Below are 14,240 nucleotides of genomic sequence, written 5' to 3'. Positions count from 1 at the left end.
CTATCCCCCTCCTGGGACCTGCACGTCCTCCCTCCAGGGGCCATGGCCCCTCACCGCCCTCCCCCCATCTCTGCACGCGCCTACCTAGCAGACACTTGCCTGTCCACATGCACTGCGCCTCAGCCCCTACCCTCTATCCCCCTAAGCTTGGGTGCCATCTCCAGTCCCAGCCCCCATTAGGACCTCATGTCCCTCGTTCTGATGCTCCAAGGCTCCAGCCTCACACAAAGGAACCCCTGCCCCCCCCCCCCGCCTCAGTTTCCTTCTCTGTAAAAAGGGAATAATCCTTCTGGCAAGCCCTTCCTCCCAGAGGTGTATCCTGAGAGCTAAATTCATGGGAGCTATCATTGTGATTGTATTAGCTCCCCCTTCTCACCTCTGGCCCCACCCCAACTCTGGGCAGGCCCCCACCAGCCATCTGCCTCCATCTGCCTGCGTTGGTCTTGCCTCTTTGGTTCCCTCCAGGATGCCTCCCTCCAGCTGCCCCCAGCCCTTCCATTCTTCCCCAGTCACTGACGGTCTCCCCGTGGCTCCCAGCTGCCCACATCTGTTGCCCTGGGCCTACCAGGGCTCACCTGGGTGTCCCCTGGGGCCCCGCTCAGCCTGCTCCTCCTCGCCTCCATCCTGCAGACTGTGATCCCTGGCACCCCTGGCGAGCAGGACACACCTAAGGGCCCAGGGCCTTTGACCAGGAAGACTTTCAGTCTTCCTCTAGGTGCACCCTCCTCCCTTGGCCCCCAGCCTCACCTAGTGCCCCCTGCTCAGGAGACAGGGAGCAAGAGGGCGGAAGGGACGGCCCGCCCAGCCCCACCTGCTTTCATAGATGCCCAGAGCCTGGGCCGCGCCCCTGTCAGACCTTATTACTTGTTACTCAGGTCACTGGGCAAAGGGTGGGGGCACACTTGGAGTCAGGGCAGGTACAGGAGGCATCTCTCCCCATAAGCCACCAGCGCCCAGGACTTAGCTATCCCCTGATTCACATATTCAGCCCCCTTCCTGAGCCCTGCACTGTGGCTCCCTCCTCCCCCAGGAACCCCGGCATCCTTGCCCTCATTATGGCCCACTTCTCCTCCAGGGACCCTGGCATCCTTGCTCTCACCATGGCCCCCTTCGGTCTCCTGACCCCCACACACACACACTGTGGCCTCCTCCTCGGCACCCTGAGCCTCCACCTCATAAAACTCAGCTATCCAGCCCCCTTCCCCCAACTTAGATCCATAAGCCTCTGCCCATATTTTCTCAGGGAGCCCTAAAATCAGGGGATTTTGAGCTGCAGGGGAGCCATTCTAAAGTGTCCCAAGGCCTTGCAGAGTCAGGTAGATAGTCAGGATTCAAACCCAGATCCTCCAGCCACAGATCCCACAGTGCCCTTTAATGCCACCCCCATCCTGTTCAGCCCAGCCCCCCAAGTAGGGCCCCGCGGGCCTAGGGGAGGGAGGGGAGGAAGGCTGGTGGCCCAGGAAACACTCAAGCTACAGAGAGGGCCCAAGCGGCCCTGCCTGCCTGGCACTCCCAGCCCTGCCTGCATTAGCAGGTGCCCAGATGTAAGACAGCCCGGCCCAAGCCTCGCCCCTGTCAGAGATCAGGGGCTGAGTCAGGCCTGGGAAGACTTCGGCCTCTGTCCAGCCAATGGCTGCTGCCTTCCTCCGGGCCTGCCCCAGCCCCTCTGGCCAACGGTCCTTCAGGACAGGCTCCCTGCCCATGCTCAGAGACTCTGGCATCTCGCCTTCCTCTCCCTGCCCTCTGTCACCACTGGCATCCTGGCCCCCCAGGGCCTCCGAGACTCAGCCAGGAAGCCCAGTAGCCCTGGGTCCTCAGGGACCCAGGCCACTGTCCTCCCCATCAGCAGCACGCCCCTCCAACACACACACACACACACACACACACATATACACACATCACACCACACACACACATCACACCCCCACACCTCCCCCACATAATCACACTCACACACACGTACACGTCACACCACAAAACACACATCACACACACTCTCATACATACACACCCCACATAATCATACACACATACACGTTACACCACAAACACACATCACACACACACATACTTCTACTCAAAGACCTGGGTACTTGGGTTTCTCTCAGGGGCTCAGTGAGCCCCCTCTCCCCCTACCAGGACAGGAAGAGAGCTGACCTAGAGAAACCAATGGAAGGTAGGCAGGTCCCCCTGGCTCCATCCAAGTGAGAAGGGACCTGGCCCGAGCAGAACTTGTGAGTGGTAAGCACAGGTGTGGATCCTGGGATGAGCAAGGGTAGTGGTGCCCGTCTCCCCAGCTCCAAAGTCCCAAATAGCCAGGTTGTCCCACTGACCACCGCCTCTGTTCCCCTCCCCTGAGCCCTAAGGAGGTAGTTAAGGAAGGGAGGAGAGAGGGAGGAGAGGAGGCCAAATGTCTTAGCTTGGCGGTGCTGGGCCAGAAGGTCAGGGTGCAGGAATCAGTCCTGGGGGGTGGAGGATGGCATGGAATAAGTCCTGCCCCGCCCGGCCCTTGCTAGCAGGCCAGGCCCCCCAGTCCTTCCTGAGAGCCGGGCATCCTGGGCTCTAGCTCCCACAGGTATGACTGCCTCTGCCCCAGGCCTTGCCCTGAGGCCCCCAGGCTCCCCACAAACTGCTGCCACTTCAACCCTTTGGCACAAGGCCCCTCGGACACCCAGCAACCTACTTCCCCAGCCTACCTGCCCTCAGAGTATATGTATATGGGGGGGCATACGGTGCTTAGCCTAGGAGTGTCTGGTTGGGGGTCTGGCAAAAAGGAGAGGGAAGAGGGAGTCACCTGGCACATGGTGGGGGCGGGGGCAGACAAAGGCTCCTAGGGTCCTTGGCACTGCGTTTGTGCCTGTGTGGTGGGGCATCATCTAGCACAAGGAAGGATGAGGGAGAAGGGGTCTGTGTCTCAGCTTGGGTGGATTCCTGCCCCGGGGTAGGTGGGCTTAGTCAGTGAGGGTGGTGAGTAAGGGCAGGGGATTACTCAGAGCACTAGAGGCTTCCCTGGGGGTTACCTGGGGGAGCAGGTGACTACCTGCATCACTGAAGGGGCTGCCTGGCTAGAAGAGGCCACTACCTGGAAGAGGGGGTGACCAGGTGCAGTGGGGGATAGAGTGTTACCTGGTGCACCTGGGGGTTCATCTTTCCTACTTGGAGAGGAGAGTTGCCTGAGAGAACAGATTGTCCAGCACACCGGAGGGTTACCTGAAGTAACCAGGGGATTGCCTGGCACACCTAGAGAGGTTACCTGGAGGGGAGCTGGGAGTTACCTGGAGTGCCTAAGGGATTGCCTAGCAATGTGGGGGGGTTACCTGCAGTAGCAGGAGATTACTTGGTATATATGGGGGTGCTGAGTATTATTTGGAGCAGGGGGTGGTTACCTGACATACTTGGGGTTACCTGGGGAACAGGGTCTAACCTGCCTCACCTGGGGGGTTGCCTGGGGGAAGGGGGGGGTCCCTGGGGGAACAGGTGAATCATCTAGAGATCGAGCCGAGGTGGGGAGTAGGGGATCATCTAGAGCACCTGGGGGATGACCTGGAGGTGGTATTCACTGGGGGAGGGAAAGGGGACTGGGGGATCACCTGGGGGACTCTCCGGGAGCAAGAAATCACTTGAAGAGGGAACTCCCTAAGAAGGGGACGGGAGATAACCTGGAGGAGCAGGAGATCACCTGGAGGGTGAGTCTCCCAGGGGAGCAGATCACTGGCACACCTGGGGGTATTACCTGGGGAGAGCTATGGAAGGGGGAGCAGATTACCTGGTGTACCTGGGGGAATCACCTGGGGCTCTGGGGATCACTTGGCACACTTGAGGGATCACCTGAGGACTGGAGGGGAAAGCAGGAGAGAGAACCTGGTGCATCTGGGGGCTCCCAGGCCTGCAGATCACCTGGCACACCTTCGGGATCACCTGGGGGTTGGGGGGAGCAGGGGATCACCTGGAGGGGGGGCTCCCAGGGGAGCAGATCACCAGGCACACCAGGTACTACCTGGGAAGAGCTGTGGAAAGGGGAGCAGATTACCTGAGGACTCCCGCGGGGGGGCACCTGAAGGATCGCCTGGGGGGGCTCGGAGGGGGAGCCGGGGATCGCCTGGCGCAATCACCTGGGGGGCTCCCGGGAGGGGGAAGAGGCAGGGCATCACCTGGAGCGCACTGGCAGGGCCTCCCTGCTGGGGGGCTTCCTTACCTGCGGGGGCTGGGGGGGCCGGTTACCTGGAGCCCAGGAGGAGGGGAGCAGAGGGATCGCCCAGGTGCGGTGGCCTCCTGCCGGGCTAGGCAGACGTGACGTCACGGCGGGCGTGGCCACACCTGCCGGGGGCGGGGCCTGGTGCCTGCGGCCTTATAAGGGGATGAGGCAGGTGAGGCAGGTGTGCGGGGGCGGGGCCGAGGTCCTGGGGGCCAGCCCCCGCCGCGGGGCGCCGGCTGCGGGCTCGGGGGCCTGCCTCGGCCGCCCGTCCCCGTCTGTCCCCTCCTGTCCCCTCCTGCCCGGCTCGGGCTCGGGCTCGGGCCTGGGCGCAGGGAAGGGCGGAGGGGAGGGGGTGGGGGGCAGGTCTCCTCCAATCAGCAGCCACCGGCCCAGAGGCCCGACCAATCAGAGGCGAGAGGCGGGGGTCTGGCCGGCCCGCGGCCAATGGGAAGTTCTCGAAGGGCTCGAGCCGTGGGAAAGCCGGGGGGGCGGGGTAGAAGGGGCGGGGGCGGAGCCGGGCTGTGGACGGGCAGCTCCGCCTACCAATGGGTGTGCTCCGGGGCGGCTTCCCCTCCCCCTCGGGGTCAGGCTCAATGGACCGCTTTGTGCGAGGAATGAATGGGGGGTATTGTGGCTGTCCAAGGCTGGGACGCCGGGCTCCCTGCGGGACTGGAGTCTGGAGGATCAGGACCCCCAGGAGCCTTGGGGCTGGGGGCTGGAGGATCAGGGCCCCCGGGACCCTTGGAGCTGGAGGCTGGAGGATCAGGACCCCGGGGTCCCTGTGGGGCTGGGGGCTGGAGGATCAGGACCCCTGGGAAACTTGGAGCTAGGGGCTGGAGGATCAGGACCCTTGGGAGCCTTGGGTCTGGGGGCTGGAGGATCAGGACCCCTGGGAATCTTTGAGCTAGGAGCTGGAGGATCAGGACCCCTGGGAAACTTGGAGCTAGGGGCTGGAGGATCAGGACCCCTGGGAGCCTTGGATCTGGGGGCTGGAGGATCAGGACCCCTGGGAGCCTTGGGTCTGGAGGATCAGGACCCCTGGGATCCCTGTGGGGCTCAGGGATCAGGACCCTTGGGAACCTTGGAGCTGGGGGCTGGAGGATCAGGACCCCGGGAGTCCCTTCAGGGGCTGGGGGCTGGTAAGTGTCTTGAGGCTAGGGACTGGGCATCCTAACCCTTGGGTCCATTGGATGGGGAGGCGTTGGAGAGTTAGGATCCAAGTAGGAGGTTTGGGGAGCAGTTTGCCTGAGTCACAAAGAGGAAGGATGATCATATGGAGCCTAGGCCCCTGAGGGAAGAGGGTCTGCCACAGTCAGAATCCCCTTCAATACACTGTGCCTAGATTCTTGGGTCCCTCAAGGTATTGATGGCTTGGTCCTCAAGGAGCTAGGGTAGACCTTTCAGGGATAGCTCTGCCGTCCGTCCCACCAATCTCTGGAACTTTTGCCCCTGGTGAATGGCCCTCCCCAAAGTCTCTCTCCAGCCTCTGCCCTTCCCCCTTATTTACCTCCCCCCAATATGGCTCCCACCTATCTACCCAAGGCTTGCAGACACAGAACTAGAAGGGGCCCTGGAGACCATCCAGATAAGGGATTGAGGCCAGGAGAGATTCAGGGGCTGATTCAAGTGTCCCCAGGTAGTAAGACAGGCAGGATTTGAACCCAGGTCCCCAGTTCTCTCCCTCCATTATGTATATCCCTTTCCTTCATACATCCTTCATCCAATCATCCAATCAAACTGGTCTTCTTACTGGTCTTGACTTTCTCCCATCTCCAAGCCACCCTCTGCTTCCCCCTCTCCCCCCTCCCCCCACCCCCGTACCCTCTGCTGGCCCTAGGGGGTGACCCTTTGCATCAGTTACTGTGATTCCCTCCAGCGAGCTCCAGCTGTCCAGCTTAAACACTGTCTGTGACTCCCCAGCCCTGAGTCCTTCCTCTGTCTCTCCTCTGTCTCTGGTAGACTGGAGAAGGAAGGGGAAGGGAGAGGAGGGGAGGGGAGAGGAGGGGAGGGGAGGGAAGAGGATAGGAGGGGAGAGGAAGGGAGGGGAGGGAAGAAGATAGGAGGGGAGCAGAGGGGAGGGGGGAGGACCCATGCTGGGAGTAGGGGAGAGCAGGCTGAGGAGCCACTAATACCAGAAAAATCAGGGAGGAGCTTGAGAGCAGAGTGGAGAACAGAACCTAAGAGGGTCAATAGAAGGGATTTCTACATATCTATTGAGGGAAATGAGTCAGTCAGTCAATAAACATCTATGAAGCACCTACTGTGCACCAGGCACTATGTTAAGTGCTGGGGGCACAGAGGCAAAAGACAAGAAGCTAGCCATCTCGTGGGGCAGACAACAGGAGTTGGGGAGGCCTTCCTGGGGTAGAGGGGCTTTTAGTGCTCCAGGTCGGGCAGCAGCCAGAGAGAATGCCCGGGTCAAGTCATGGAGGGTCTTGTTTGGTAACCCCCAGGTTACCGGGTCACTGGATGGAGGAGTCCCAGGTGGGGAGTGAGGTGTATTAAGATAGGACAGGTGGGGGACAAGGCAAGGTCAAGCAGGGTTCTGAGAGCCTGGACAGAGCTAGAAAGGGAGGGCTGAGGGAAGGTGGCCGGTCTGAGGCCTCACAGGAGACCAGGAGTGATGGGATGGGATGGGATGGGTGTCCCCAGCAGGTAGGACAGGTAGGAGGGCTGGCAGGAGGATTTCTGAGCCATGGAGGAGGGGAGCTCACCCTGAAGAGTCCTCTGCAGCTCTGCCTCTATTCAGCACACTGTAGGGGCAGTTATGGCACAAAGTGGGGCTCCAGTCCTATAAAGCACACACACACACACACACACACACACACACACACACACACACACGGCAGGAATAGCTGCTCAGGTAAGCAGGGTTTGGTTCCTGTACCTTTCCCCTGCCATTTATTTGCATGAGACTAGAAGAATTTTGGTGTTTAGGAAACAGAGTGGGGGGATTGTCCAACCTAGACAACTCTTGGTGGCTTGTTAGAAAGTTAACCCCTGGAATTATACTGAATGGGTAAAGGCCCTAGACCCATATAGGTTTTGCAATCAGACAGTTCTGTAAGGAGTTACAAGGACTTTCTAACCCTGAGTCAAGATAGAGGCTCACGACAGAGGCTCTCCTCTAAGCAGAAAGGTGCTGCTTAGATCACTAGCCAGGCTGCGTTCCAAGAGCTCGGTCCCTATTACAGTCAAGGCTCTCAGAACTGACAGTCTTCTCATGGGGGGAGAAAAAGCAATCCAGGCTCTTTCTGTCCTCTGATAACTAGGTATGAGAGGGCCCTGTCTATCCAAAAGAGTTGTTGAGTCAAGGCAGCTAGCTGTTTGCAGGGTGTAGAGCGCTGGACTTGGAAAACCCGAGTTCAAATCCTACTGTAGACATTTGCTAGCCGTGCCACTCTAGGGAAGTCATTCAACCTCTCTCAGCCTCAGTTTCCCCACCTCACAAGTTTTCTGTGAGACTCAAATGAAGCCACATAGGTAAAGTCCTCTGTTGAACTTAAATCACAGTACAAAGGCTAGCTATTGTTAGTTAAGTTAAAAGTGAGCTGGTAGAACCTAGTCTTCCTCTAGCACCTCAGCTACAGCCTTCCGGAGAAGCTAGAAACAGAGAGGAGCCTGATGAGCTCATGACCAGTGGAGCCGGCCTGTCTGTGGCCATGAGCTGTGGCCATGAGCCCAGGGGAGCAGCAGCAATCATGCCAAGAAGAGATCATACACCACTTGCACAGGAGCAGCAGAGACCAAACAGCCGCAAAGACCTCAAGCCAGTCTGGGCTAGCAAAAAGTGGAATGACAATTTTATCAAGAGGTCCTGGCAGCCCTGTGGGGCAAGGAATGAAATGCCCCTCTGCGATACACCCAGGCCTGCTCTGTATGTCCACTCTTTGCATGGATGATGGGTGTATTAGTGAGAGAGGATGCTCCAGATGGTTGGGGAAATATTCTTATTCAATCAATCAACATTGATTAAGCCCCTCCTATGTGCCAGGCACAGCGGACACAGAAAGAGGCCAAAGACAGTTCCTGCTCTAAAGGAGCTTGCAATCTAATGGAAGAGACAAGCAAACACATATATGCAAAGCAAGTTCTATACAGGATAAATAGAAAATAATTCACAGAGGGAAGGCTCTGGGATTAAGAGAGGTTGGGGAAGGTGCCTGTAGGAGGTGGGATTTTATTTGGGACTTAAAAGAAGCCGGGAAGGTCAGCAGTCAAAGTGTGGGAGAGAGATCTTTCCAGACAACCTGAGAAAATGCTTGGACCTGAGAAGAGGAGTATCTTGTTTGAGGAGCAACAGGAGGCCTGTATCACTGAACTGAAGAGTATGTGGAAGGGTAGAAGGTGCACCACAACAGGTTATCGCAATAACCCAAGTGCGGAGATGAGGAGGGCCTGCACCAGGGTGGGGGCAGCCTCAGAAGGGAGGAGATGAAATCCACAGACCTTGGCAACAGCTTGGATGTGGGGCATGGGAGGCAGTGAGGAGGCCCCCAGACGACTGCAAGGCTGTGAATCTGAGGCACTGGGGCTGAGCGGTGTTATCCTCTACAGTAATAGGGAGTGATGGCTACTTTCTTGCCATAACGCCTTTGCTTTGAATTGGTGTCACCCGGCTGACTATGAAAAATAAACTCATTGATTGGGGCTCATGAGCTATGGTTGAACGGGTCATCGGATCATACATTTAGAATAGGAAGGGACCTTGAGGACATCTCATTTTTCCTGTGAGAAAGGTTAAATAATTCACACAAGGGTCGCAAAACCAGTATCTGAGGTAAGATTTGAACCTGAGTCTTCATGATTCCAAGTCTAGCCCTATGGACCCAGAGAGTGCCTTGAACCTGAGGCAGCTTCTCTGACAGAACCTACTCTTTCAGTTTTAGGTGCCCTCAGGGCGATTTTCTCACAACTCTGTGGCACAAATGTGATACCACAGAAAGGATGCTAAATCTGGCATCAGACGACCTGAATTGAATCCTGGCTCATCTACTTCCTGTCTGCCTAATCTTGGTCGAGTCATTTAGCCTCTCTTGGCCTGGGAAGGTTGGACTGGGATGAATGGATGATAAAGTACAAAAAAAAATGTTACTATGTGCTAAGTAAGCACTAAGGATACAAATAGAGAAGCACACACATTCCCTGGTCTCCAGGAGCTCACCTTCTAATACAAGAAGATGCTTTAGAATGAACACATTGTGTATCTGACCGATAAAAGAAAACACACTGGTGGGGGCTCCCCAGCTGTATTTTGAAGCAGATGAGCACCCTTCGCATGCCTTGGACCTGGGGCAGCTTGGCTGAGAGAAGCTGCTCTTTCCTCTGGGGGTGCCCCCAGGTACTACTTGGTTCTTTTCTCACAGCTCTCAGGAGGCTTGGGGAAGCAATAGGTTCCCCCTCACTGGAGGCCTTCAGGCGAAGCCTAAATGACCACTGACCTGGAAGTTTCAGAGAGGATGCATGCTCAGGTCCAACTTGGTTGAGATGCCTTGGAGGTCCCTGCCTGTTCTAAAATCTTGGGATTCTGAGAAAGGCTGGTCACCAGAGTCAGCCACAAAAAGTCTCAAGAAAGAGGCTGAGAAATAGCACCTGTTGTGTGACTGGGAAATGTCTGTGGCCTCAGAGTTACAGTTGAGGAGCCAGATTCTAGAAGCCCCTTGTGTGAAGTCACAGAAATCTGGCTCAAGTCGCCCATGGGCCTCCTGCTTCTTCAGCTCCTCCTGGGTCTGAGCTTGGGGTTGGGGCTGCCTCCCGGTGCTTATGCTTGCCTGCAGTGTGAGGCTCCTTTTCGCCAGGCCCTGGCCAAGGCCCGAGTGCGCCTCATGGCCCGGAACTTCCGTAATGAGCGGCTGCGGGCCCGAGCTCAGGCCCTGCTGCTGGGCATGGAACGAGAATTCTTTGCTAACTACGCCACCCGAGCTTATGTGGGGAGAGTGGGTATGGGGGAGAGAGAGAAGGGCATGGTTTCAGATGGCACTGGTTGGGGATGCCAGCAGCTGGAGGCCTGCCCACCTTCATCTGGGTGACAGTCCCCACTTTCACTCTTAGGACTTGGCCAGCTCTCTCCAGTGGTGGCTCTAGCTCAGAAGAAGATTCAAGAAATCCAGGAGACATACCTGACGGGTGAGAGTGTGGCTGAAGGGGAGAGGGACCCCGATGGGCCACTTTGGTGGGAAGAGTCTGTCATAGGCAGGCAGGAGAGCTGGACTCCAGTCCTGCTCTGCTCCCTATGATTCATGTGCCTCTCTGGGCCTCACTGTCTCCTGCATAAGGTGGTCCCTGGGACCATTCCTGGGCTGACAGTCCACGGTCTAACCCCTCAGGGCACACCTCCTCCAAGTCAGGTCTTTTTGTCTCTGATCTGCTGGGAGGTGGGAAAGATGAGGGGAGGGTCTGGAGCAAGTTCCCCCCAAAATCTTGATTTATAGATGGGCCACTGCTGGACAAGCTGGTGAGAGTACGGGGGGAGATAATGAAGTCATTGAAGAGGGCTCTGAAAGAACACCAGCAAAAAGGTCCCACATCTGCTACCCCACTACAACTCCATGCCCAGCCTCCCCCCCTGCTTCCCCCAGAACTCCCCGTGGCCTCCCCTTCATCTCCCCACCCCGATGAATAACTATAGAGTCCGAGCCACCTTTCCAGTCCTGATTAAGAATCCCCCCTAAAAGGTTCTCCACCAGCTGTCATTGTTGGAGACCTGCACAGAGGAGCCTGTGCCCTCACAGTCAGCCCAGCGCACATCACAGGACATTTCCTGGCACATCAGGCCTTAAGCCACCATATTCAATCTTCCTTTGGTCCCAATTCTCACCTCTAGGACCACCCAGAACCAAATCCCTCCTCCACACAAGAGCCCACCAGATAATTGGGGAAGCTTTCCTGGTGCTCCTGGATCTCTTCTCCAGGGTAACCATTTCCTCCAGCCCATCCTCAGCTGGCCCTTCCCTACCTTGGGGGTGCTCTCCACCTGTCAATGCCCTTCTTGAAATGCAGTGACCACAGCTCCCAACCCCTGGGGTCCTTCTCCAGCAACTTAGGAGTGACTCAGTCTGTATTCTCTTGTAGCCTGTGACCCCAACTCCTGCCGTGAGTCCTTCCCGACTTTTCTTGCCTGAGCCATTCCCGCCATGTTTTCTGGGTGCTCCTCTCTTCTGCTTTGGTCCAGTCCATCTGCTCCCTCCCCTCCCTGGGAGCCCACTTTGTTCCTCAAGATCCCCAACCTTGTCCCCAGCCCCACTTACCCTGAATTCCTCACCGTCTCCCTCCTCTACCCCCTGAAACCCAAGCTAGGTGGTGCTGAAGCCTTTGAGCAGAGAAGGTGAGTCTGGGGGGCAGGGGGCAGTCTGCCCTTCCCTCTGTCCTGAGGGCTCTTCACTCACCCCCTTCCCTCTATCTTTCCCTCGCCCTACTCTTTCTTCCATCTCCCTCAATTATTCTCTCCACAGCCATCTGCTCACCCCTCAGCCCACTCCCCAGCAAACCCTCCGTGTCTGCCCTGCTCATTCTCTCCAGTCACCTCCTCTTCCCCTTGCCCATCTGTGCCTCTCATCCCTGTCTTCTCCATTCGTTCTCTGCCTCTCCCAACCCCCACCCAGTCACATTGATCTTTGCCCTCTCTGTTGTCCCGCTCCCTGGTCTGGCTCTGGCTGTGTCTGCCCTCAGTGTCGCCCATGCCTCCTCCCAAGGAAACAGAAAAGTTACTGGCACTCTGCTTTTCCATTCCCATCTTTCCCACTCCCCCCTTTTAACTCCAACATCCTTTCATTACTCTACCATTGTGTCTCCCTTTCTCTGGCTCTGCCTCGTTCGCCTCCTCTTTCTAGGCCTGCCTTCCTCTCTCCTCCCCACCTCCTCACCTCTTTCAACTTTCTCTCTCTCTCCTTTTCTCTATCCCTATCTTTCCCCTCTCTCTCTCTCTCTCTCTCTCTCTGTCTCTCTCTCTCTCTCCCCCCCTCCCTCTCCCCCCTCCCTCTTTCCTCTTTTGGTATCTTTTGTCTGTCAACAGTTGTTTCCATCCTTGTCTTTCTCTCTTCCACTTGGCTCAATCTCCCTCAGCCATTTCTGTCTTGACCTATGTGCCTTCCCTATCTTCATGTCCCATGGTCTCTCCAGCTCTTCCTTGACCTCACTATTCACCTTTCTCCAGAGCCTTCCCTCTCTGGCTCCCTGTCTTCCCCCTTTCTGAATCCCTAGCCCTCTGGATTTCTCTCAGCCTCCCCCACTCTACCCCCATCTTTCTTTTTCTCCTTCCAGCGCTGCTTCTCTTTAGCGTCTGCCTCTCTCTGGCTTCCCTTAGTCCTGCCTCCCTGTCTCCCCGTCTCTATCAAACCTTGTCTGGCTGTGTCCATGCCCCGCCCCCAGCCTCCCACTTCTGTCTTTCACTGTCTGTGTCTCGGTCAATCTCTGCCCTCTTTCATCTTTTCCAGACCACATGGGCTCCCAGGTCCTCGACTGTCTTCACTGTAACCGCGTCTATGCGAGATGTCTGAATCCAACAATATGCTTTGGTGAGGAGCATAGGGCGGCCCCTGGGTCTAGGGGTAGGATTGACAAGGAAGAGATAAATCCAACTGGGGGACAGGGCAGGGAGACCCAAAGCTAGACACGTGGACAGAAGAGAAGACAGGAAGAGTGTATATTGAAACCCAGAGGCACACAGATGTGCATGGGATGCGTCCAGATGTACCTCCTCCCACGGCTTCTTCTTATCCCTCTACTTGACATTCCTCCACCTGCAGCAGACCGCCAGCCTCGTCTTGCCCTTCGCTACGAACTCCAGGGAATCTCAGTGAGGGATAGGATCGGGAAAGCCAGGATCATGGTGGCGTGTCTGGGAGTCATCACTATCGGAGTCCTCGCAATCTCGTGAGTTTTCCTACTTCCCTTTCTCTACGCTACCTTTCCTACCCTGGTGGACCCTGGTCAGTCCTCAGACTAGCAGGGGGAAAAATCTTCCTGTATGGTTCTGGGTAAGTCATTTCCTATTTCCAGGTTATACCCACCTAGAAACATGATAGGGTCCAGCCTAATGATCTCTAAGGTGCCTTCTAGCACTAACATGGTGTAATTCAAGTTTCTGTATATCTCTGAGGAGCTCTATGTCTGCAGTTCTCCCCTCCCTCCCTCCCTCCCTCCCTCCCTCTCTCTCTCTCCTCTCTCTCTCTCTCTCCTCTCTCTCTCTCCACCCCCCCATGTGTTTCCCTCTTTTTTTGTCTTTCTCTCTTTCACTCTGGTTCTTTCTCTACTCTGGGTCTCTTTTGCCCTTCTCTCTCCCTCTCCATGTCTCTCTGTATCTCTCTCACTGTTGCTGTCTCTGCCACTATTCCCTATTTGTCTCTAAAGTAAAGGGGTTTGGACCCGATGATCTGAGTTCTCTTCCAGTTTCAGTATTTTGTGATTCTAAACTGCTGCATGATCTGGGGTAAGTCCCTTCCCCAACCTGGGCTCCTATTTTCTCAACAAAGCAGTTGGACTAGATTTTCTCTAAGGTGGGATAGCTAGATGGTGCAGTGGATAGAGCATCCTGGAGTCAGGACCTGAGTTCAAATCTGGTCTCAGACACTTGCCAGATGTGTGACCCTGGGAAAGTCACTTCACCCTGTTTGCCTCAGTTTCCTCACCTGTAAAGTGAGCTGGAGAAGGAAATGGCACAAACCACTCCAGTATCTTTGCCAAGAAAACCCCAAATGGACTCCTTAAAATCAGACATGAGTGAAGCAACCAAACATCTCTAAGTTGCCTCCCAGCACTAACACTGCATTCTATGCTCTCAGGTCCCTCCTCCTAAAAGCATCCTCTGCCTCCTTGTGTCTTCCTAGATCACTGTGTCATGGCCTTTCCTTTTGTTATCCTTTCTTCCTACCTAGCCTTATACTTGTCTATCCCTGTGTTGTGTCTTAATTGGGGAATGTAAGTGCCTCAGAGGCAGGGATTTTCCTTTTGAATCTTTGTACCCCTAGCACCCTAACACAGGACCTTGTGCAACTAATGTTCCAAGGTCACTCCCAGCTCTTAGGACATCCCATGACCTAAGGTTCCC

The 14,240-nt window shown here is 56.2% G+C and overlaps 2 protein-coding genes across 5 annotated transcripts in view; one reads left to right on the top strand and one right to left on the bottom strand.

The window, feature by feature from the left end:
• Nucleotides 1-4,446, bottom strand: part of MYH14 (myosin heavy chain 14) — a 45,482-nt gene extending 41,036 nt beyond the window's left edge. For 2 of the 4 annotated variants that reach the window (XM_036747431.1, XM_036747432.1), the window contains exon 1: nucleotides 4,196-4,446. The gene's annotated coding sequence lies outside the window, so the exon portion shown is untranslated. Of the gene's footprint in view, nucleotides 1-575; nucleotides 603-4,195 lie in introns of those variants that run through there. The other 2 variants (XM_036747429.1, XM_036747430.1) reach the window with 2 other exon arrangements.
• Nucleotides 4,447-9,891: 5,445 nt separating this feature from the next.
• IZUMO2 (IZUMO family member 2) lies at nucleotides 9,892-13,070 on the top strand. The gene is made up of 5 exons (XM_036742720.1): nucleotides 9,892-10,135; nucleotides 10,247-10,321; nucleotides 10,627-10,713; nucleotides 12,628-12,741; nucleotides 12,940-13,070. Exons 1-5 carry the CDS (start codon nucleotides 9,892-9,894, stop codon nucleotides 13,068-13,070), a joined length of 651 nt encoding a protein of 216 aa, XP_036598615.1.
• The last annotated feature ends 1,170 nt before the right edge of the window (nucleotides 13,071-14,240 follow it).

Source organism: Trichosurus vulpecula, chromosome 2 (genome assembly GCF_011100635.1).
Source record: "Trichosurus vulpecula isolate mTriVul1 chromosome 2, mTriVul1.pri, whole genome shotgun sequence".
NCBI classification, from domain to species: Eukaryota; Metazoa; Chordata; class Mammalia; order Diprotodontia; family Phalangeridae; genus Trichosurus; species Trichosurus vulpecula.
The sequence above is the reverse complement of the archived record's forward strand: the minus strand, read 5'-3'. Positions and strand labels throughout refer to the sequence as shown.

Coding starts and splice junctions, on each gene's coding strand:
- IZUMO2 (XM_036742720.1), top strand. CDS start 9,892: ATGGGCCTCCTGCTTCTTCAGCTCCTCCTGGGTCTGAGCTTGGGGTTG. Junction 10,136..10,246: donor AGCTTATGTGGGGAGAGTGG/GTATGGGGGAGA, acceptor TTTCACTCTTAG/GACTTGGCCAGCTCTCTCCA. Junction 10,322..10,626: donor CCAGGAGACATACCTGACGG/GTGAGAGTGTGG, acceptor CTTGATTTATAG/ATGGGCCACTGCTGGACAAG.